General features: G+C 34.8%; 1 protein-coding gene across 1 annotated transcript in view; it reads right to left on the bottom strand.

The window, feature by feature from the left end:
- The window catches only part of LOC145684039 (major facilitator superfamily domain-containing protein 6-like), a 116,421-nt gene that overhangs the window by 19,833 nt on the left and 73,014 nt on the right, over positions 1 to 23,574 (bottom strand). The window contains exons 5-6 of the mRNA XM_081755866.1: positions 19,862 to 20,116; positions 12,303 to 12,447 (exon numbers count right to left, since the gene is read on the bottom strand). Coding sequence (XP_081611992.1) covers positions 12,303 to 12,447; positions 19,862 to 20,116 — 400 coding nt within the window. The remainder of the gene's footprint in view (positions 1 to 12,302; positions 12,448 to 19,861; positions 20,117 to 23,574) is intronic.

A 23,574-nucleotide genomic window follows, 5' to 3' on the forward strand; every position in this document is an offset into this window, starting at 1 on the left:
TACGTAATTCTACATTTATTTCTTTTCAAAATTGACCAATAGTATATTTTCTTTCGCTTGTCTTTGATATGAATTCTCTTGCAATGGTGTTTGAATCTGGTCGCTACACATACGCAACAACAGTAGATGAGCCAATCTTTCCTGCGTCATGGACGTCCTCAAATATGTCTTTAGACTACGCAAACAGTAGCATCATTTCAGATTTGGCTTGGGGGGCAAGACCCCTTGATATATGTAAAATTTCGCGTTTTTCACTGACTTACTACTATTCTATTGATAAAATCTATATAAATCTCACTCAGAAGGGAGCAAATGCCCCTTCCTGCCTCCCCTAAATGACGCCCCTGTACGCAAATAGCTTAATGATCTTTCGCAAATGCTCAAGAAGCTGGCATAGTGAGAACGAAAGTCCCTAGACCAACAACTTGGTCGAGAAGACTGCGAACAGTTGGGGTTTCAGCACTAATAGTTTTTAATATTCTGATGGTCATCAGCGATTCAGTCCTCATCAAGGTGGGTGGAAGCAGTCTGAGCTGAGCTCATAATCTATCCAGGTTAAAATCCGACAAGTGAACTCCCAATTCCTGCTTCAAATATTTTCTTGAGAGAGGCCCACCAGCACATAGCTCCTCCAGAAAGTATCTTCTAGAGTTTTATGAGTTGTTTGAGGCCTGGCTGATTGAAACGACGCTGCACTTCATTCAACAAAGAGTCAATGATTTCGAAGTACATTTTTCGAAGATCTGATACAGGTTCTAGGGTAGCTGCTATAGAAGGATTATCAGTCTCCTCCAACCTAATTGGTGTTCTCTTTGATCTTGATGAAGTGGGCAATTTTAAGTGTAGTATGTCTGCATTTTCCTTTGCTTCCTTATAGATGTTTTCAAATGCACTGAACGTTTGTAGGTTTCTCACTGTTGCTGCTCTTTTAGCTCCAGAAGCAGAAGCTTCAGAATTTTGAAACACTTTCGCCAGTTGTCCGCAAGGTACAAAAGCACGTATATTGACTATCAGAAAAAATATCATTCCGAATTTGTTCATTCTTTTCAAATGTCCTTTTAGAATTACTTTTTGATCATCGTTTGGACCACTTGTATTACTGATGATTCTTTTCGAACGTGATTTGAATTCGTTTGTAGTAGATTGAAGTCTGATTAGAGATTTTCGCCTAACACACCAGCGAGTAGCACAAACAGGCAATAAATGTTTAGGATTACTTTTGTTGATAGTTTTACAGGGTTCAAGAACAATGTCGGCGTGCGTTTATTGTCTATCGTTTTGCAGCATCCAGGTTGATGTTTCAAACGTCTTTGACTATGGCCCGCACGTCACACAAAGGTTCGCATTTTCGTGCTACTTCTTGCAATGGAAGATCTAATGCATGAGTACTGCAATGAATGTATACAGCTTTCGGATGTTGAGTCGAAGTTATCTTCTGCACACCACTCACTCGACCTGACATGATAGCTGCACCATCATTACACTGTTCGCGTATATTTTCTGCATTCAGGTTAGGTTTCGTTAGAATATCTTGGATCGTGAATTCTGTTTCCGATTTTGTGCCATGTGGGGTGATCATTTCCATAAATATTTTGTTGGGTTTCATGAATCAGAGTCAATACAGCGCACACAGATACAACTGTTCTTTCTTTGAAATATCAGTCGTGGAGTCGGCTATGATTGCATAAAATGGAGACTCTTTAACTTCTGCTACCAAGTCTCTGTATATTGCATGTCCCATAATCTTTAAAATTCTTTCAATCAGCAATAAGCCAGTTATCCTGTCGATTAATCCATTGGTTGAGAACAGGCACATTCATTTTTCTTTCATCCAGCAGTGACATCAAATTACCCGTACTATGCAAATGTCCACTGATTGCTTGACCACTGCGAGCTAAATATCTAACACTACTAGTTATTATAAGCAGTGACTGTCTTTCTTATGCTTGTTTACAAACTTGGTCTGAAAGGAGAGCTGAAATAGTGGTTCTGTTTCTGCACTCATATCTGAACCCTTTCATTACCACTGGGATATATGTGTCCAACGATACATTCTCAGAGAACCCCTGTAGTTTACCACATTTTATTGCTATGAATCGATGTTCCACTGGTAAAGAGAAGCCCGCTAATGGTTCACAGAATTCTTATTAACATTATCAAATAGACAGTAGTGGAAGTGAACGTGAACAGATGAAAGTGATAATGGAACAGATGAAAGTGAGGAACAATGTACTAGTGATAAAGCAGTGGTTGCATGTACTGTAATTTGGAAAAGGATTCCGAAATGTAAAATATTTGTAATCATAAATACGACCCAATTGTTTTTTCTGACGATATACATTTCATAATTGAAGATACAAGATGATCATTCATGTCAATACCACTGGGACATAAAGGTCCCACGTAAAAATATCAGAGGGATACATAATGTCCCACCCTTCCCACATCGAAAAACGAAACGGTAGAAAATATTTTTTATATATATTTATACGTTTGAAAACAACTTAAAATAGTCATATGTTAATGTTTTTCACTCCGAAAAAAATGGTAATGAAAGGATTAAACGAACGGAACGACAATAGAGTTCGCATTTTTCATATGCTCTGAATTATTAGACCACAATCCTACCTTATACATTTTTTCTCCTCACTATAAATCTTACTGCACTCTGCATATTGTTTGTAAGAACATTAATTTAACTTTATGGAAAATGTATTTAGTTCCTAAATGTCCTGTTACTCATTTAAACTGTTATATTTTTCAAACTATAAAATATCGCTCGACGACTCTTTTCTTATTGCAGACTTACGATTACTTAAACAAAAAATTTAAAAGAATTTACAGTGTTTTGAGAATGTACACCAATGGAAATAGAGAATTTCCAATTCTTTTTCCTAACTCTTTCTGTCTAACATGGGGGCAGGAAAAGCGCCCGGTCTCTTGTTTCAAAGAGAAAGATGAATCTGGAATAGATAATTTTTTTTTCACATTACTATAAAAAGCAAAATTTAGTTCATACAATCAGTGTTAGATAATTTTTTTTTTCACATTACTATAAAAAGCAAAATTTAGTTCATACAATCAGTGTTGTGTGATGTTTCTACAGTCTGAAAGTGAGGGGGCAAAAAGGGTATCTTGCCCCCTTTGAAAATTTCAGGAGGGGCAACTGCCCCCCTTGCCCCCCCGGTTCCGGCGCCCCTGTATCTTAGTCTTCTATGGTGTACACTTTTGTTTCATAGTGCATTGTGTTTATTAAGCTATTTTGTTCAACTTAGGCCTCCAATGGCCGTTGCGTATGCCAATAGTGCTGATGCTGTAAATAGGACCTTTTTACCCATCCAGACTCCCAACACATGTTCTATTGTAATAGTATAGTTATTTAGCGTAGATCTTATTACCTTCTCCCATGTTTGTTTGAATATCAGGGCCTGTTCTCTTGGTTTTCCTATTTTTTTTTCTTTTTTTTTTTTTTTACGTTTTTGGCCAAAGTTTTGACCACTTATAGGTTTTTTTTTTTTTTTTTTAATGATACATTTTGGATTAACTTCAAAGGACAATATACTATGCTATAAACAATAACTGGAAGGCTTGAAAAGGCATTCAAATATCTTTGAGATTTAGAAATAAGTTACTCCTTATTTTGCGTAAACAAAGGTATAATTATTTTCTAGGCCACATAAAACTATTAGTTTTTAAGTGGAATACAAGTTATATACACCAAATGAAAGCTTGAGTTTTCTTCATTTACACCCAATAACCTTTACGGGTTTATGTGTACCGGCACTGGCTTTAATCATTTGGGAGGGTAATTGGGAGGAAGGGGATAATTGGGAGGAAATCAGACCAACAATAATAAAAATGTTTCTGCATCAAAAGTAAAAACGCCTAAAGCTTACCACTACCACAGTAAGTGTAGAAGAACCTGCAACATTCAATCAGAACCTGAACTTGAAAAACACCTATAATCTATGAGGGAAAAATGTTTACAAAAACATACCTCCCAATTCCCCCCTTCTACCCTAATTATGGAAAGAGAAAACTTCTTTAACGTTCGTGATGTTAAACCTAGTAAAAGAATAAGATTGGTGGGACTTCGTATCATAGCTTCTCATAAGGCATCTTGTAGTTCTAGGATATTTCAAGTTTTAAAACTTTTCTGCCCACAAACCTTTTCGGAACAAAACTCAGTTCTGAAACTTGAAGTACAATCCTAGTTAGAAATACTTATTTGCTACTTTTATTGGTTATTATGTCTCGTTCTGTTAAAAATTTTAACTTAAACTGTAATGTGATTCAGATTTCTCTTTCTCTCTCTCTTGTTTTCGAAAATCTACCTGTTTCCTGGAAAGATTTTCATTTACACAATTTAGAAGCTCAAATTCAGGAATACTGTAATTATGTTTGCTTAGAAAATAAATGTTTTATCTATTATATAAAAGAGAACGCACAAATCCTTTGTTAGCTCATCACGCTAATACGGCTGAACCAATTTCTTTCATTTTTGGGGGGTTATTAGGATTTGGACCCTAGATGGTTTTTATCATATCACTTTAATTTTTAATTACCAGTGTCTTGAGATAATTGACCAATAAAAATAAACGTACTTATATGCAACCCGCATGACCGTGTCACTCGGCGGGTTAACATAAATGACAGGCGATATAATGTTAACATTTACTTGAAAGCGAAAAAGTAAAAATTATCTAATTAACAAGGTTTATTGCGTTCCGGGGTGACCGCAGCGAAGCGGGGTGAACGCTGCTAGTATATTATATTGTACAGAAAATAAAAGCTTTAATATACTTGCATTGATTTATTTGATTTATGATCCTGATATTTCCCTTCTTTTGCACTGAAAAGATCGTCTGAAGGATTTGGAATGTCAGGGTCACAAATCAAATAAATCAATGGAAAAGGGAATATAAGGGTCAGAAACCAAATAAATCAGTGGGAAGGGGAATATCAGAGTCACAAATCAAAAAAAATAATGGGAAGGAAAATATCAGGGTCACAAACTAAATAAATCAATAGGAAGGGAAATACCAGGGTCACAAATCAAATAAATCAATGAGAAGGGGAATATCAGGGTCACAAATCAAATAAATCAATGAAAAGGGGAATACCAGAGTCACAAATCAAAAAAAAAAATAATAATGGGAAGAAAAATATCAGGGTCACAAACTAAATAAATCAATAGGATGGGGAATACCAGGGTCACAAAGCAAATAAATCAATGAGAAGGGGAATACCAGGGTCACAAAGCAAATAAATCAATGAGAAGGGGAATACCAGGGTCACAAAGCAAATAAATCAATGAGAAGGGGAATATCAGAGTCACAAATCAACGAAAGCATGTTAATATACTATATTTCCTTACAATACATTATTGCGTAAACAAATGAGAATATTATATTTGTGTTTAGTTATTTTTACATCACAAAATAAATAGAAATGCAATAAATCTATGAGTAGATCAAATTTGTTAAAACCCTAGATCTTTTGGAAATGAAGTTAGTACAACAGTACAAGTCTGTTGAGCATATAAATATTAGTTTATGTCTGTTACACCAGTGGGCTAAACGATAGAGTACTGAGAAATTTTGTAACCGGCTAAGTTTCTGACATTCTTAAAAACCTATTGTTAAATGCATGCTGCTGTTAAAGAAACTGAAAATCTAACAACTTATCTACAAAAGGAATAACAAAGGACGCAGAATACTTCCTTGAAGAACGCTTGTCTCGTGGTAACACAATTTAGACGAGGTAGATCCAGGAAGGACAACATGTTGTTCTCAGTTATATGTGTAGATGAAAAGAAAATTTAAAGGAAGACCAACAATAACTATCTGGAAATAAATTCTATTCGAAAGTCCGAACGACATTATACAATAATAAAATTTAAATATGAACTTCACAATAAATGCAAATAGCAACATAAACTTTATAAAACAGAGAATCTAGTAATGAATAGCAAAAATACATATTCTAAGAAACCCACATGCCTTGGTAGACAATCGAATTATAAAAATTCACTGACGCTAGTAAAAGAACATAAAAGTTTAATATATGTTCATTTAGCAATATATTTGGAACAAATTGACAAGCCCAAATGCAATTATCTACACTTTCATAAAATCATTAACTTTCTATACTACAGATAATTCCGTTGAAATAATTCAATTGATTCTGAATTACTGATCAAGAACATGTGTTGGGAGGGTTTGTAGTACATTGTTGGCAAACGAAGATAGCAAAATTAGATAGATTAGTTTTGAATAGTAAAATATAAGAAACCTCAAAATTTACACAGAGAAAAAATGTAGAAAATAAATTGTTCATGTCAGAAATTGATTTATTTTGTAAACACTTAGAAAAATCCAAACATGAAAAATGACCAAAGTGACGTATAACGAAAATTGTAGTTAAGGGTACCCAAGAAAAGAAACCAGTGACATTTATGATAGTATGAACGTCTAGAAGCCTCGATCCGAGAGGTGTGTTGTCTGATGAGGATTTAACAATTAATTCCTTTAAAAAATCTGAAACAAGAAATAGTTCAGTAGGGTGTGATGTATTTTTTCCTCCAGATTAAATTTTCTAAATGAAATTAGAAAGAAGTGCCATCTATTTAAGAAGTTTGAACGAAAAAAACAACATTTAGAAGGGTTATATTTTTTCCATTCATTTCTGCCTGCGGAATTATGTCAAACTCACGCATAATAATACCTTCTCATGGAAAAATCTCTGTTAAAAAAATTATTCAGTTAACGAAGAACTGACAATGAGTGTAGTAAACTTAGACCAGAAGTGCTGTATTTATGTATGCTGGGCTGGGATTATTTATTCTGAACAAGTTGTAGAGTATAGTTGAGAAGTCGTGGGAATGTTGTTGCATCATTCAAAGAAAGAGGAAAGTCACGATACCTTAACAACCTAAAATTTGTTCATTCCTTAATATTTAATACCACACATATGATTTTAATTGGTAATCTGCAATGTTTACGTCAATAGAAAGTTGAAATATTACGTTTTGGTATTATTTTTGTTTTCCTGGTCATATAAATAATTGGAAATATTTCTTTTCTAAGATATTATGACAGGGATAGAAAGGCTTATTATTTCTATTCATATGTATATACAGACGGCTACCTGCTGACAATGGAATCCTAGCATAAACGTCACGTTTTGCAAATAGTCCTGTGCAGTGCGACCGATTAACCCTTATTCACTAAAAGGCGTAACACTGATACTCTCAGTATATTTTAAAAAAACTTTTGAGTTGTACAGGATTTTACTGAAGCTTGACTGGCATACTTTATCAATAAATAAATAAAAATAAAAATAAAAAATAAAATAAAATCCAATTTAAAATAAACCTTGCGTTTGAAATAATTAACATATTTAAGCGTACTTTCTTGCCAATCTTCACATGTCTTAATTTTTCTTATCTCTATATCATTTACAAAATACAAAGATAGTCATAATTCTTACAATATTTTCACAATCCAAACAGCACGTGCGTGATGATTGTCTGTAAGTATAAAGTCAAACTAGCCCAAGAGGTAGTGTGGCAAACGGACTATTCAGAACGGAGGCAGCCACTCCGTCGGTATCTTCAGTCAGTTATTGGTGGCAATGACGATGAGTGTTCAACAACGTATGATACGTACACTGTTACTGTATGGGCTCAGTCTCGGGCATAACGCTATGACAGCAACCTAAAACATCTGTCATGCGAAAGAGAAAAGTGCATTGAACCACACAGCAACTCATTGGTTCCAGGAATTTTTGTGCAGATTATAAAATTTCGAAGATCAGTCAAAGTCCAATCGACCCAGAGCAACAAATTCTGAGGTCATACGACACGCTACTGAGTAAAATCCTTTCACCAGCACAGGACGATTCAGTATGATTCAGTCCGTTGTAGTGAATCACGTTCATGAACTCGGGAGAATCATCGAGAGCTGCCGCATTGTGTCACATGAGTTGAATCCAGCCCAAACCCAGAGGAAAGAAGGTGTGTGGTGACAACTGCTGCAAAATCTGCACGATGAGAGTTTCCTGAAACGGACTGTTATATGTGACGAAAAGCGATTCCAAATATGCAAAAACAGTGGTGGAGCAACGACCAAAATCCAGTAAGAGTCGTCAAACAGTTTTATTTTTATTTTTATTTTATTTTATTTTATTTTTTATTTTTTTTAAAGCATAAAATCATGCTCTGTGTGTGGTGGAATTACAAAGGAGCAATTCACTTCGAGTTTGTTCCTAGCGGTCCTACCGTCAATGCCAATCTTTATTCCGAACAGTTGGATCGGATGTATGCAGAGCCGTAGCTAGAGATTTCGGCGCCCGGGGCGAAGTAGAATTCGGCGCCCCTACACTCATCCTACCAATCTTACCAATCATTATATATATATATATATAAGAAAAGCAGCTTTTGTTGTTATGCTACGCTGAATTTTTATAAATCTTCTTGGAAAGACCATTGCAACAACTAAAAACGATCATTAGTATCCTTTTTCAAATAAGAGCTGTTTTCAAGAGTCTTATTTTGGGCTTTTTGTTAAGATTGACAAAACTACGTTTGGTTGTATACAAATTCACTAGGAGAACAGTTCAGGAAAATTACTACTATTTACAATGTTTAATACTATCGATAAGAAATTAAATTTCAATACATTAAAAACTATGTGCTTCTAAATTGTTCGAAATGGGTGACAGTATTAATTTCCAATAATATTTGTAAACATTTTAATTTTATTCTGTATGTGACCACATCAATAGCATTTTAATTTCGATCTTTTTACGGTAAAAAATGTTTTGTGAAATGTAATGGAAATTCAGAAGGAGCCTTCTTTGTGAATTTCTAAATATTGATCGATGGAGATGAAGAATATGTTCAATGTTTGTACTTAAAATCCAAAATATACTTTGGCTACTACATATGTCTGAAATTATAGTAATTACTTAATTTCTTAATGAATGAAAGTTCCGAATTTAAGCTACTTATTATTAATTAACATATTAAAATACACTAACACGTACTTATATTAAGAGTGTGCCTACTTATGTTTTGTATGTATGTAGATAGATAAAAACATCACACAACTAGACACGTATGCAAAAAATATGCTGACAATACAAAAAGTTGATGAAAAAATGACCCCAATAAATTCCTTCAAACTGGAAGAATTTCATATGTTAATGGAATTTAAAAATAAATCATTGGTAGTGATTAGTATCTAAAAAAGTTGAACTTCTTTGGGCTAAGTTCTGATCCCTTAAGTCCCTATTCTACAACTGCTTGAAGTTCGAAAATGTTATTGTTCCCCTCGTTTACCTTTATTTTTAATATTATCGCACAAACAGCAGCTTGAATGTGTCTCTTCACTCTTCTCACTTTCATACCTTCATTCTCACCGTCGCACAGTGGGGCCGAACCAGGCAATTCTGAGCAAAAACTCAAAGAATGAAGTGAAAGATTGACTTGATTTAATTTGTTATAATGAAGCCTTAATAGTGTACACGAAAGATAGTGTGCAGGAAAATAAGTGATAGCAACTTACAATGAACTCATGGGACGTGTAAATTTGGTTATCCGCTGAAGCCGGAGAGAAGATAGGAAATTGATTTTGAATGCGACTATTTCTACATTGCGTGTAGATATTCAGTGACTGGTAAACATGGTGACACGACCGACATGTATGTATCGTTTTGTATATTTAGAATATTGATGTGATGTGTAGTCAATAATCATATTAGCAATGATGCTAATATCATTATCATATCCTTATGATAATCCCCTACTTAATATCATATTTGGAAAATGCTGTGGTACTGAAAGCATATAAACTATGGTCAAACGATAGAATGGCATTTTACTAGAAAATATGGCATAATATGTCTGTGATTTTTTAATATGTCGTAACAGAAACATTGTTCTTACTGTATGCAAAGAGAAAACCTGCACATATTTGCACGTTTGGAAAATATAGCACATGAAAATGTTTGAGGAAAACCGCATTCTGGATGCAATGCTGCTTTTGAATTGAGCTGGGATGAATGTGAGAACAAGTGTTAGGTTATTAGACATGCAGTGACAAAGTTGAATATAGGTCGATTCTGGGAATTTTGCCCCCAGACCCATCTTGTTTCCAACATTTAGTCATACTTCTCTGTCATTCACCAACAGAACTAAACTCTAGTCAAACATATTTGATTAATCGTGGCGACATTTTGAAACGCCAATGCTAAACAATCTATGAACCATATTAAAATGGTGTTGATCAATTCAGTATTGTGTTTTTGTAATGCATGCACAGAAGTGACATTTGAATCAACTGTAATGAGCCTCCGTTCGCTCCAGTTCAGAGTGTTCCAATCAAGCTATGAAATGAGCTCACGTAATGCAGGATGCAATATATGAAATAACCTGAACAGGTTACTGATGCTTGTAAATCATAATATGTTTAATGTATCTGATAATATATTCATATCGAGAACTTGTGATGAGATAATTTTTATGTATTGAAGGTCCTTGCATCTTCATTGTCATAACGAATCCTCCACAACTTTGAAATAATTTTGAGAAGCAAGAACTTTTCTTCAATTTTATTACTCTTCAGTTGTAAAATGAATAAGTACACTCTTTCCTTTCATACATAAGAATATAAGCCAATCGTAAATTGCCAAATCAAAGCATATTGCCCACGCGTTTCTTTATGCCAATCATATAATATGTTATATAATTTAGGCGCGAATATAAGGGATATTTCCTTTTATGATGTAAAACTATGTTTTTGATTAAATAATGTCGAAATAACATTATTGTAGCCACTGCATACGCCGAACTAATTAATTTCAATTTTCCGCTTCATATTGCGAATTCATATTTTTGCCAAGAATTCAGTGCTTTGGCCCCACTGTGCGTCGTGATTAATCCGATTGGGTAGAAAAACGTTTTGAAGTCAGCAAATTCATCACTGTCAAAACGCCGAACACGCCTTTGTTCGTTTCTGATTTTGAAAATGCTCATGCGTACACTATAAGTCATTACTCGGCACCTTGTATACCACATGTCATTAAGAAATCATGTATAATAAATCTTCAAGTAATAAGTAAAAACTTGTTGTGACTTATTTAAACTCTTGCATTGCGAGCGAAGCGAGCAAGAAAATTTTTAAGAAATCTATGTATTTTTCATTGATAATCTACAGCAATATTTATCTAATAGGGCGCCATTACTTTCTGGGGGCGACTCGTCTTTTACTCATGTTCAACACCACTTTTTCTTTTTCCTTGCTCGTGCGGCGCCCCCTTGCTGTCAGCGCCCGGGGCGGGCGCCCCGCTGGCCCCCCCTTAGCTACGGCTCTGGATGTATGTTACACTACGCCAATAATATCTTGCATTGGTAAATCGAAAGCGCGCCCTGCTGAAATAGGATAACGTAAAATCACACTAAGCTCGAAAAACAAAAAACAAAAAACAAAAAAAAAACAAAAAAAAAAAAAAAAAAATAGAAATTTGGAGTCAAACTACTGATGCAACACACAGCATATAGTTCTGACCTTGACGCTTCGAATTACTGTTTTGTTCCAGGACATACTTCCTAACCAACCAGTAGTAAGTGGAAACAGCAGTGACTCACTTCTTTCTCTCTAAGAATAAGACGTGATATCAGCGTGCAGTCAAGAAACTGGAAGTAAGATGTCTGCAGAAGTCCAACACGAGAGACTATATTTTCAATATTTACCTGCTTTCATTGCACTGTAAGAAATATACAAAGGTATGTTGTGTACTGGAATATTGCAAGACTTAAGACTTAACTTTGCACAAATGCATCTCGTATTAACCTTTACATTAGTATCTCGTCGCTTTCTGATGACTAATCTCGTTATAGTCGTACCTTTTACGAAATGAATCTCAAAATCTATCAAATAATTATCTGTTACTAGATCAATCCAGGGCCGGATTAAGGGACGGGGGCTTAGGAGGGCTCTAGCCCCGGGCCTCCACTCTGATCAAAATCTCATCTGGCTTTCTAAAAAATATCTATCATACCAGATACAATCGTCATCATAAAATAAAATATACCAAAAATATGAAACAGTCTCTTAACGTTCCTAATGTACTTTCACAGAAATGTATTAGGCGAAGTTAGCAGGGGGCACATATTTTTCTAGCTCCGGGCCTCCAGATGGATTAATCCGGCCCTGGGTCAATCATATAGATATATTGAAGTCTAAACTTAATTTTGTATTGAATTATCCTATGAACTTTCCGTTTGGTAAAATACATACGTTATAAATGAATATCCCATGAGGCGTGTGGCGTGAGAGAAAAACGCTGCAATAATAATGGTAACATGTCCAAATTTGTTTACAATACTTTGGGCTCCGTACATGAAAGGAATCCCACTAAGGGAGCCAACGGTTAGCGTCAATCCTAGGATTAAAAAACAAAAAAAAAAAAAAAAAAAAAAAAAAGGAATTAGTAAGATTAGATTACCACTTATTCTATTAGTTATGGTATTAGCTATCATCATACATCGCTACCTAAAACAACGAATGAGGCGTCCATTTACAAAGAGCCATTGTATGTAAACCACAGCATGTGACAAAGTGACCAATAACAAAACTTAAAAAAAAGATGTAGGCGTTGCTCTTTTTATAGAGAAATCTATGGAATATACATAAAGATGTATACATACATATCATTTAAGTAAGCCTTCTCGGGCTATAAGCCAGGTGAAGGTATTGACATCGGACGTTTCGAATACCGACATTGCATTCCTCTTCAAGGGTTATAATGAAGAGACCGGAGAGTAAGTATGTATATGTAGTGACTTATTTAGGAGCAGAGCTATGAATGGGGGCTTGTGATTGGCTGAGGGATGTTGGCTCATGATTGGCTGAGAGATACTGGCTCCTGATTGGTTGTTGTTGTGGCTACGAAAAATGGCTTTGTCGAATGTCTGTTTTTGTTCTGAAGAAAAAACCAAACCAAAATTTGGAAGAAGATATCTAGACAAGAATTGAGACTGTTATCAATAGCTTTGTTCAAAAATTTAATTTGCATCAATTTTGAATTTTTTTTTTCAATTCTCCTTATGCACATGCCCAGGTACATGATAGTGGAGTAACTGTTCACGGAGGTGTACAATCTATATGGGTTTATTTCTGCAGTGATGTATTGACACTTGATATAGTTCTTGTTTCGGATGTGTTTATTATTAAGGTTTTATTTTGTTTGTTTGTTTATTTTTGTTTTCGGTACACGTGAGTGATAATACCGTTTTTTGTTGATCAGCTACTTTATATATCATGATTTATGTTTTCTATACTGTTAATTACTGACAAATATACATGTGAGTTTTGTGATTTCATTGTTTATACATTAAGAACAGGCCCGTATTTAGGTAAGTGCTATTCTGTGCTCGAGCACAGGGCGGCAGGATTTAAGGGGCTGCAAAATTTTGGATTTTTAAAAATTTACAAAAAAGTAATACTTAAAACTAGAGTCCCGCGCAAGAGCGAGAAAATATCTTCATGTGTTTCATTCGCTCTAATTATAGTAGTTACTAATTAGCTCGCTTATCTGATTCCTCTACCACCCCCACTCCAAGGGGTGAGGATGAACTACAACCTCATGAAAACTGATACCGTTAAACTCAGCGACCTCGAGAACTGTGAATTCAACACTAATATTTGTCGTTTTCGATTACTTTTAAAATCTCGCCCCCTTCCTGGGGAATGGAGTATGACCTTGAATTCTATTAAAACTTACTATTTATCTCAGTAATCCCAAAAACTGTGAATTCAACTCTAATATAGTCGCTTTCTAAGGGTGAGGGCGGAAAATTATTTATAGCACAGGGGCGCACAATATATTAATACGGGCCTGATTAAGAAACAGGATGAAAGCAGAAGCTGCTTGCGAAATCATATTGCAGGATCATTGGAAGGTTATTTATATTATTTAGTTAGGGTTATTTTTTAACTGTATGATTTATTGAACTTCCAGAGTATGGTATGCATAAATAGGGAAGTCTTATAGAAAGGTTATGTTCGTCTGTCTGTCTGTGGAGAGTTCTCAGAGTAAAAACGATCAGAGATATCGAGAAGAGATGTTTCAGGAATCGATTCAGCGTCTCAAGAATAGATTCCCATCTCTTCTATTAACTCTCTAGTCAGAACGGAAGTGATAGAAATCAACTTTTCTGGTTTCAACGTTGATCACCATAGCACAAAAATGATAATAGATAGCGAAGAGAGATTTCTTGGTATAGATTCAGCTTCCGAAGATTCGAAAGATTCAGCGTCTCCCATTTATCTCTATGCTGAAAATGGTAGAAGTTTATTACTACTTCTGCTTTCAATATTAATTTCCATAGAGTAGAAGCAGTAAGAAACATCGGGAAGTTCCTTTTTTTAAATATATATATATATATATATATATATATATATATATATATATATATATATATATATATATATATATATATTTGGTCTAGGAATTAATTCGTGCGGTTGGTACGCATACATTGAAGCTGTAGTACAAACACAAAATACATAAATACCTTAAGAAAAATATTGTCCATCGCTAGCCACCACTTTCGCCCATCTGTCAGGCAATGTACGGATTCCGTGGCGAAAGAAGTCCTCATCCTTGGAAGCGATCCAGTCAGAGACCCATGTTTCGATATCTTCTGAAGAAGTAAACCGCTGTCCAATCAAATCGTTGTTCATGCAATCGAACAAGTAGTAGTCCGAAGGAGCAACGTCTGGTGAATACGGCGGGTGGGGTAAAACTTCCCATCCGACATTTTCTAAATAGGTTTTGACCGGTTTGGCGACATGTGGGCGAGCGTTATCATGTTGAACAATAAGTTTATCATGTCTGTTCTCCCATTCTGGTCGTGTTCTGGCCAGAGCTTGCTTCAAACGCATTAATTGTCGTCGATAACGTTCTCCATTCATAGTTTCACCCGGTTGCAGCAGCTCATAGTACACCACACCTTTCATATCCCACCATATGCACAGCATAACCTTTGCACAGTGAATATCCCGTTTTGGTTGTGATGGACCTGGTTGACCTGGTTTCACCCAGGCCTTTTTTCGTTTAGGGTTCTCATCACCCGTAATAATTCGATGCAGAAACCCCTTTCTGCTCTGTCGTTGAAGCAGCAATTCGCAAATGGTTTTTCGTCTTTCAACGTCTCTGTCTTTCAATTCATGTGGAACCCAATGTGACATCTTTTGAATCATTCCCATGGCTTTCAAGCGTTTGGAGACTGTTGTTTGATCAACGCCTAATGCTGCTGCAAGTTGTTCCTGCGTTTGACACGAATCCTGCTCGAGCAATGCTGTCAATTCTTCGTCTTGAAATTTTTTGGCTGTCCAGCTCGCTCTTGGTCTGCCAAGCCGAAATCACCACTTCTAAACCGTGCAAACCACTTCTAACACGTTCGCTCAGCTAGAGCATGGTCACCATACACTTCCACCAAAATACGATGACTTTCAGTCGCACTTTTCTGCATGTTAAAGTAATGCAGCAGGACACCCCGCAAAAACACTTTATCAGGCACAAATTGCGCCATGTTCACTTAACTATAAACTGGTGTTGTTGACGCTTTAATCCACTGCCCTATACTACGAACGATACGCGATGACAGGGGTTTGCAACACATGTGTGGATACACGGAACTGTGGGACGCTCCGTTCGTTGCGCCATCTCTTGTCCACCCGCACGAATTAATTCCTAGACCAAATATATATATATATATATATATATATATATATATATATATATATATATATATATATATATATATATATATATATGTATGGATTCAGCGTTACGAGAATAAAGTTAGTCTAAATTTTTATCCCCCTATTCAAACTGAAAGTTGTAAAAACTTACAATTTCGGGTTTCAATCCTTAATTGCATACTGAAGTAGTAGGAACTATATCCAATACTGACATTTTATTATTATTATTATTATTATTATTATTATTATTATTATTATTATTATTATTATTATTATTATTATTATTATTATTATTATTATTTACTAAATTAGGGATCTAAAACAGATTAAGAGTCAAAAATGGTTAAGGGCGAAAAATAGATTAAGGGTCTAAAAATAGATTAAGGATCCAAAATAGATTAAGGGTCCAAAATTAGATTGAGGATCCAAAAATAGATTAAGGGTCCAAAACGTAAAGGCTCCAAAATTACATTAAGTAGCCAAAATGATTAAGGATCCAAAAATGGATTAAGTATACAAAAAAATTAAGGATTCAAAAAGGATTAAGAGTCCAAAAATAGATTATGGGTCCAAAAATAGATATAATCTCAGCTCTTATTCTTCTATTGAAACCAGAAGTAGTAAAAACTAGTGTAAGTTCCGCTTTTAATATTGATTCCCACATACAGTAGTAATAACTGTAAGAGGTAGTGGGAAACTGTTTTTCATTTAGAGTCAACGTCCGAAGAACAAATTCCATGTCCGTCCTTATTCCCCTATAGCAACCGGAAGTTACTTCCGGTTTCAGTTTTGAATTCACATAGTTTAGAAGTATACCATAGTTTTACAATCCAAAAAGAGACTGACTTGTTAACTCCTTTTGGTTATGCAATTCTTATACTCTTTGAAAGAGAAAAATGTGCGGGTGTAAAATATTGAAATTGAAAGCATTGAAAGCATTTGCCGAGTTCTTTTATGTATTGTCTTACAAAACGTCTCACTAATATTTTTTTTTGTTTTGTTTTTAACAATACGGTGTTTATCGTTTGCCATGTTGAATCTTATGTAACGCCATATATTTCCAGTGTCGCACCCGAGGAGATAGCTATTCTGTCTACACCTAATCCATTAAAGTCTACCTCATCTTTTTAATGTTCGTGAGAGAAAAACTTACATATGTACACGTAAAAAAAATAATCTTATTTTAGGTTTGCCATCATTGCATAATTAACCCATTAGTGCCCAGAATTTCCCACTGGTATTTTGAAAAGTTTTTTCGCCTATTTGGTCTTACTAGTACTCTAAAATATGTGTTAGAATATTTTTGAAAAATATTTATGTTTTTTTCTTGTTTTTTTAGCCCGGCAACGTAAGTTCCCAACAGGCACCATATTCAAAAAAAAGGGAACATTTTGAAAAGTTACAATTTTCAAGAAGAAAATACGCTGGAAAATCATAACTATCAAAATCAAATCAATCTTTCCTTTACAGACCCTCAATCCTTTCTTCTGGAGTCTTTCAAATTAATTCAGTTGCGTCTTTCTCTTCTAAACACATTGTACCCAAAAAATACTGCTAATCCCGCATCAATATATTATAAAAAGAAAATGCAACAATTCTATAACGAAACAGACCCCAAAGTTACTTTACGGTTACAACTAGCAATGCCAATCCATGAGTTTTTGCGCTATGACGAAAAATTGCCATGGCAACTTAAGTTGCCAAGGGGCAGTAATGGGTTAAAACAAGATATTGCTAATTTTTTTTACATATAATTTCGTGGGGTTTGTACTGTGCTTATAACATATACTAACTAATATGCTTGATTCATGAAGACGTTATAAAGATACCCAAGATAATTCTGCAATCAATAAAAGCTTAATGATTTTTTACTACGATTCACATTTTTTCCTTATTTTTATAAATAAATAACAAACAATGTGGCAATTTCGGAAAATGGGCCACTTAATACCTACAAAATAGGAATAATTTTATAGTCGTTTTCAAGACCTTTCATTTTGCAAGAGATGCTTAAGAAAATGGAGAAACACAGAAAGATGTAAACTATGGACATCAAAGAATACAGACAGCTGAATAATGAATTGAGATAGGAAACTGGCAGAATCAGAGAAAAACATATAGAAGCAATATGTGATGAAATAATGAAACTTCAACACCATGACAGATATAATCTGGTATATCAAGAAAAAACAGAAATTGGGTGGAAGAACTAACAAAAGTATACGCATTTTTGAAGTCGAAGCTCAATAAGATCACGTAGTTACTGATATCAAAGAATTCTTAGGCTTTAAAGAAATACATAAAGGATCTACATGACCAGAAGAACTGCCCAAGAGATATCGTAAACGAAGCAGAAGAAGTTTATGAAGATGGCAAAGGATTCAATTGCTGAAAAGTGAAGTAGTGAATGGCCGAAGGATTTTCTGGATGTTACACTTGTTGCATTACTTAAGAAAAAGCAAGTAAAGAAGGTTCAGTGATCTCGAGGTAAAAAGTTCATCGACTGGCAAAAGTTTTCATCCGGATCACTTAACACTTAAACCAAACTTCTAGAAATACTTAAAGAAATCGAGGCCGACTAGAGAGACCGTCGACTCATTCGCAACCTATACACAGGACAAAGAGTGAAGTTGTGCCTGAATCAAGGAGAAACCAACATTGTGGAGGTTGGAAGAGGAGTCAGACAAGAATATAGTATGTCGCCCTACTTATTCAACATTTTCAGTGAATGCTTAATGAAGTAACCATTAACTGAAGTATGAGATTTCAAAATTTGGGAACAGATGATAAACAGAATAGTGACACTGAGAAATAATATGGAATAGAAATCAACAACGAAAAATAAAAAAAGAAAATGAGAATATCCCGTAAAAACACATCCTTGATGATCAGAATAGAACAAAGAGAGCTTGAAGAGGTCGACCATTTCAAATATCTGGAAAGTATTTTGACGAAAGACGCTTACTGTACCAAAGAGATCAGGTCAAGAATTACTGTAAGCAAAAGAGGCATTCAACAAGAAAAGTTCACCCCTAACTAGCAGGCTAGCTCGACTAAGGAAGGAGATGGTAAAATGCATGCGATATATGGTGCATGAAATTGTATGGTTCAGAGACTTGGACATTACGGAAGATAGAGAAGAAATACTTAAAGAGCTTCAAAATGTGGCGTTGGAAGAAGATGGAGAAAGTAAAACGGACAAATAGAGTAACAAACGAAAGATGTTTTAAAATGAGAAAGAGAGAAGAGGACGCTCTTATTCATCATTCGTGAAAAGGCCATCTGGATTGAACACACCTTGCAAAAAAAAATTCCTTCTTCATACCGCTATAGAGGGTAACATGGAAGGAAAGCGAGGAGCAAGAAGAAGAACACAACTTATCGATGTTTTGGAAAACAAGAATATATTGGGAGTTAACGGAGGAAGCTGAAGATGGAGAAACGTGGAAGAAACATTTCCAACCCTAACCTAAGAGAGAGGAGGATCTTCTATTAGTCTCAGGACCTCCCAGAAGGTAGAATACTTAGTAACAGTTAATAATAATCTACCTGTTACTATAAATGGCAAGATTTTACTTTGACTCGGACAGTGACTTCAATCGATTCTTATAGGTTAAGTCACTTCCTGGACTTGTTTGTGCTTCAGTCACTTGTTGGAACTGTTTGTGCCTTGTTGGAACTATCATATAGTCCACTTTTCGCACACAACTTTATTCATTAAAAAAGTGATTTACTTACGTTACGAAACATAGCTGAGCGAGCTTCAGCGAGCGAAGAGGGTTAGAAGCCCAGTAGGGCTTGTTGTATTCCACCTTTACCCCCATGATAATGCCACGTGACATTACGTCACACGATCGGATAGAGCAACTTCAATGTGATTCGTAAACTGCTCCGGGAACAGTGTTGCAGTCGCTGTCCGAGTCAAAGTAAAAACCTGCCCTATATATTTAATGCGATATATATATATATATATATATATATATATATATATATATATATATATATATATATATATATATATATATATATAAGTAATTAGTAACCTCACGAACAAAATTATTTTTTAAAACAAATCTCTGTGTACTTACCAAGCAAATAATTGGGAGCTTGAAGTTCTTTCAGATAGATAAAGAGGAATGATTCAATGAATCCCCAGAAGTTTCCCAGTACAAAGACGAACAAAATGAAAATTATGAGATTAGGCATTCGAATGATCTTCTTTAGATCTTGCCATAGATGATCTGCAGGGAGCTTTCCTTCCAGCGGCATTAAAATGATGGCCACCGCAGAGATTACAAGAAGGACATCGTGGGTATAAAAAGCTGCTGAGTAATCGACGTATCCTAAAGAATGCAACATATATAAGTCAGAGAATTTAACACACATAAGTTATAGAATATAATACATATATCATAGAATATAAGTCATAGAATAAAACACATATAGGTAATAGAATATATGTCATAGAATAAAGCACATATAGGTAATAGAATAAAACACATATAGGTAATAGAATATAACACATATAAGTCATAGAATATAACACATATATCATAGAATAAAACACATATAGGTAATAGAATAGAACACATATAGGTAATAGAATATAACACATATATCATAGAATAAAACATATATAGGTAATAGAATATAACATATATGTCATAGAATAAAACACATATAGGTAATAGAATAAAACACATATAGGTAATAGAATATAACACATATATCATAGAATAAAACATATATAGGTAATAGAATATAACATATATGTCATAGAATAAAACACATATAGGTAATATAATATATGTCATAGAATAAAACACATATAGATAATAGAATATAACACATATAAGTCATAGAATATAACACATATATCATAGAATAAAACACATATAGGTAATACAAAATATAACACATATAAGTCATAGAATATAACACATATATCATAGAATAAAACACATATAGGTAATATAATAAAACACATATAGGTAACACATATAAGTAATAGAATATAACATATATGCCATAGAATATAACACATAAATCATAGAATATAACACATATATCATAGAATAAAACACATATAGGTAATAGAATAAAACACATATAGGTAATAGAATAAAACACATATAGGTAATAGAATATAACACATATAGGTAATAGAATAAAACACACATAAGTCATAGAATATAACACATATCATAGAATAAAACACATATAGGTAATAGAATAAAACATATAACACATATAAGTCATAGAATATAACACATATAAGCCATAGAATAAAACACATATAGGTAATATAATAAAACACATATAAGTCATAGAATATAACACATATATCATAGAATAAAACACATATAGGTAATAGAATAAAACAAACAACACATATAAGTCATAGAATATAACACATATAAGCCATAGAATAAAACACATATAGGTAATAGAACATAACACATATAAGCAGGGGTGCCCACAAAGGGGGCTATGACGCAAACTGCGTCATTGAAATATTTGGGAAGTTAAAAATCTATATAAATATGTTTGAGGGGATGTAAAAATTAATCGAAAAGATTTTTTTTCATGGAAGAACACCTATGGATAGACAATTAAGGGGGGTGCGTCATGGACATAAGGGGGTGGGCACCCCTGCATATAAGTCATAGAATATAACACATATAAGTCATAGAATGTAACACATAACATTTATAAAATACAACTCATATAAGTCATAGAACATCTTAAAAAATATAATGAAATCTTTGAGTTTTACGTCCCACGATTATCCCGGCTAGGCTAAAGGAGTCGGTGATGATGAGAAATGAATAAAATTGTGGAATGAAGAAAGTGGGAGAACCCTGAGGAAACCCATGCATACGGTGTTTGTCTACCACAAAGTTTACTTGGCGGGGTCTGGGATCGAATCCGGGAGTCCCAGTACCAGAGATGAACGCGCTACCACTGAGCCACCGCGGCCCTCGTAGAACATCGAATGTTAGAACCAGAAGAAGAATGTCTGCTTCTTACTAGGCTTAGTAGCGTAAGAGGAGAAAAATATAGGAAATGAAAATGGTTATGTTAGCTGAATTTAGATTTTAGCACCTTTCATGAAACCACCATAAACAGGAGCAGCACTGTATCCAGGGGCTACTATTCTTCCCCGAACCGTAGCGCTCCTTACAACTAGCGCTCAAGTCATCAGTTTGCTTACGCTGACACTTGTTCTTTTTAGCTGGAAAATCATGTTGCACTGTAGTGACATTTACCGTCGACGTTGTAGACTGATCAAGAAGATAAACTGTTGCCTTTGTGTCTCGTCGAGCTTTTCTGCCAGAAACAATGTTGTTTTTGTTAGGCAGGATTAAATTCGGTATACGGAGAAGACTATCCATTGGTGATGTAGAACTACTGGTCTAAGCGAGTGATTCATACTCAGCGCATACAGACCTAGTTACATCCAGAGAGGAATCGAGACGTCTTGGGACTGTTGTAAGTGCTTCACTGTATATTGAGTGAGGATTCAGAAGAAATATTTCCGTGTTAATGAAGCCAGATATGGTATTATTTACGGAAAATGCTTTAATGAAGGAAAGTTGAAGAGGTAGTGAAACTCATATCGACCATGAGCCATCCTGGCACAAAATTTTATAAGAATATGATATACAAAATGATAACCAGAGTATTTTTAGAGCAAACGTCTGTAACAACAGCTACACAATGACATCGTACACAGACACAAAATATTTGGTCTTCGAAAGTCACTTGACTGAGAACCGCTTTCTACCCTATTGACCAACTAACATCGTGAGTGACGTCCGCACGGTAACAGTTACCAGTGGAAAACTTTTTCACCACTTGTCGGTATTCCTGTCCTCTCTTGAGCTTCGCTGTAACTCTATCTATAATGCATACCTTCCTCTGTGAAGAATAATTTGTCTCGTATCACGAAATAAGGTATATCACGAAGTTAGGTAGGTTTACCCTATATATTTTACCATAAGTTAATAACCTACCATTGTATGTAGAAAATGTATAACTCATTTCTCTATTCTAATTCAAAACCATATAGTATACTTTTCCTTCTGCTACATATAGTGATGGTTTCATTGGGTAACTCTTGGAAACATTTCCCCCTTCCGAAGTCACGAAATTATTTCCCAGGGTCATGTCTTCTGTCGTTCTTAATACGGATTCCCAGTACTTTTGCAGTATTACTTTTCACCCCGGTGTGTTGAACTGAATTCATCACTCTAAGATTTATTTGTGTATATAAAAACTCTTGTACAGATGCAATCCTGTAGAGTGCTCTTTGTTTGCGTTGGAAACCTCCCACTACTCTTGCTTCCTTTTTTTTTTTTTTTTTTTTGTCGGTGCAGATAACTTTAACCTGTTTGATTTCGTGAAGTCTTAACATTTTTTTTTAGAAAAAGAAACCTTTGCAGAGCTTCAAAATTACTTTTCTATAATTGTAGACTAAGATATAACATTGTTTCTAATCCTCATATTACGATTGGGATCCATTTCGTACCCCGTCGTGATTTCTTTCGCGAACGCTTCCACATATGAATTTCACATGTGTTGCAGCTTTAGATAAGTCTTAATTCTATGAAAAAGAAAAGGGTAATTATAATTAAGGTATACCTAAAGCTGCTGCACATTTGAAATGCGTTTGTGGAAGTGTTTGCGAAAGAAATCACGACAGGTTGCAAAATAGGTCCCACCGTGAATGGAATAATTTAGTTTTCCGGTGGATAGGGTATATCCAGTGGTTGCACACATACAGCCTATATATGTCAAT

Source organism: Thermobia domestica, chromosome 4 (assembly GCF_964235325.1).
Source record: "Thermobia domestica chromosome 4, izTheDome1.hap1.1, whole genome shotgun sequence".
Classification (NCBI taxonomy): Eukaryota; Metazoa; Arthropoda; class Insecta; order Zygentoma; family Lepismatidae; genus Thermobia; species Thermobia domestica.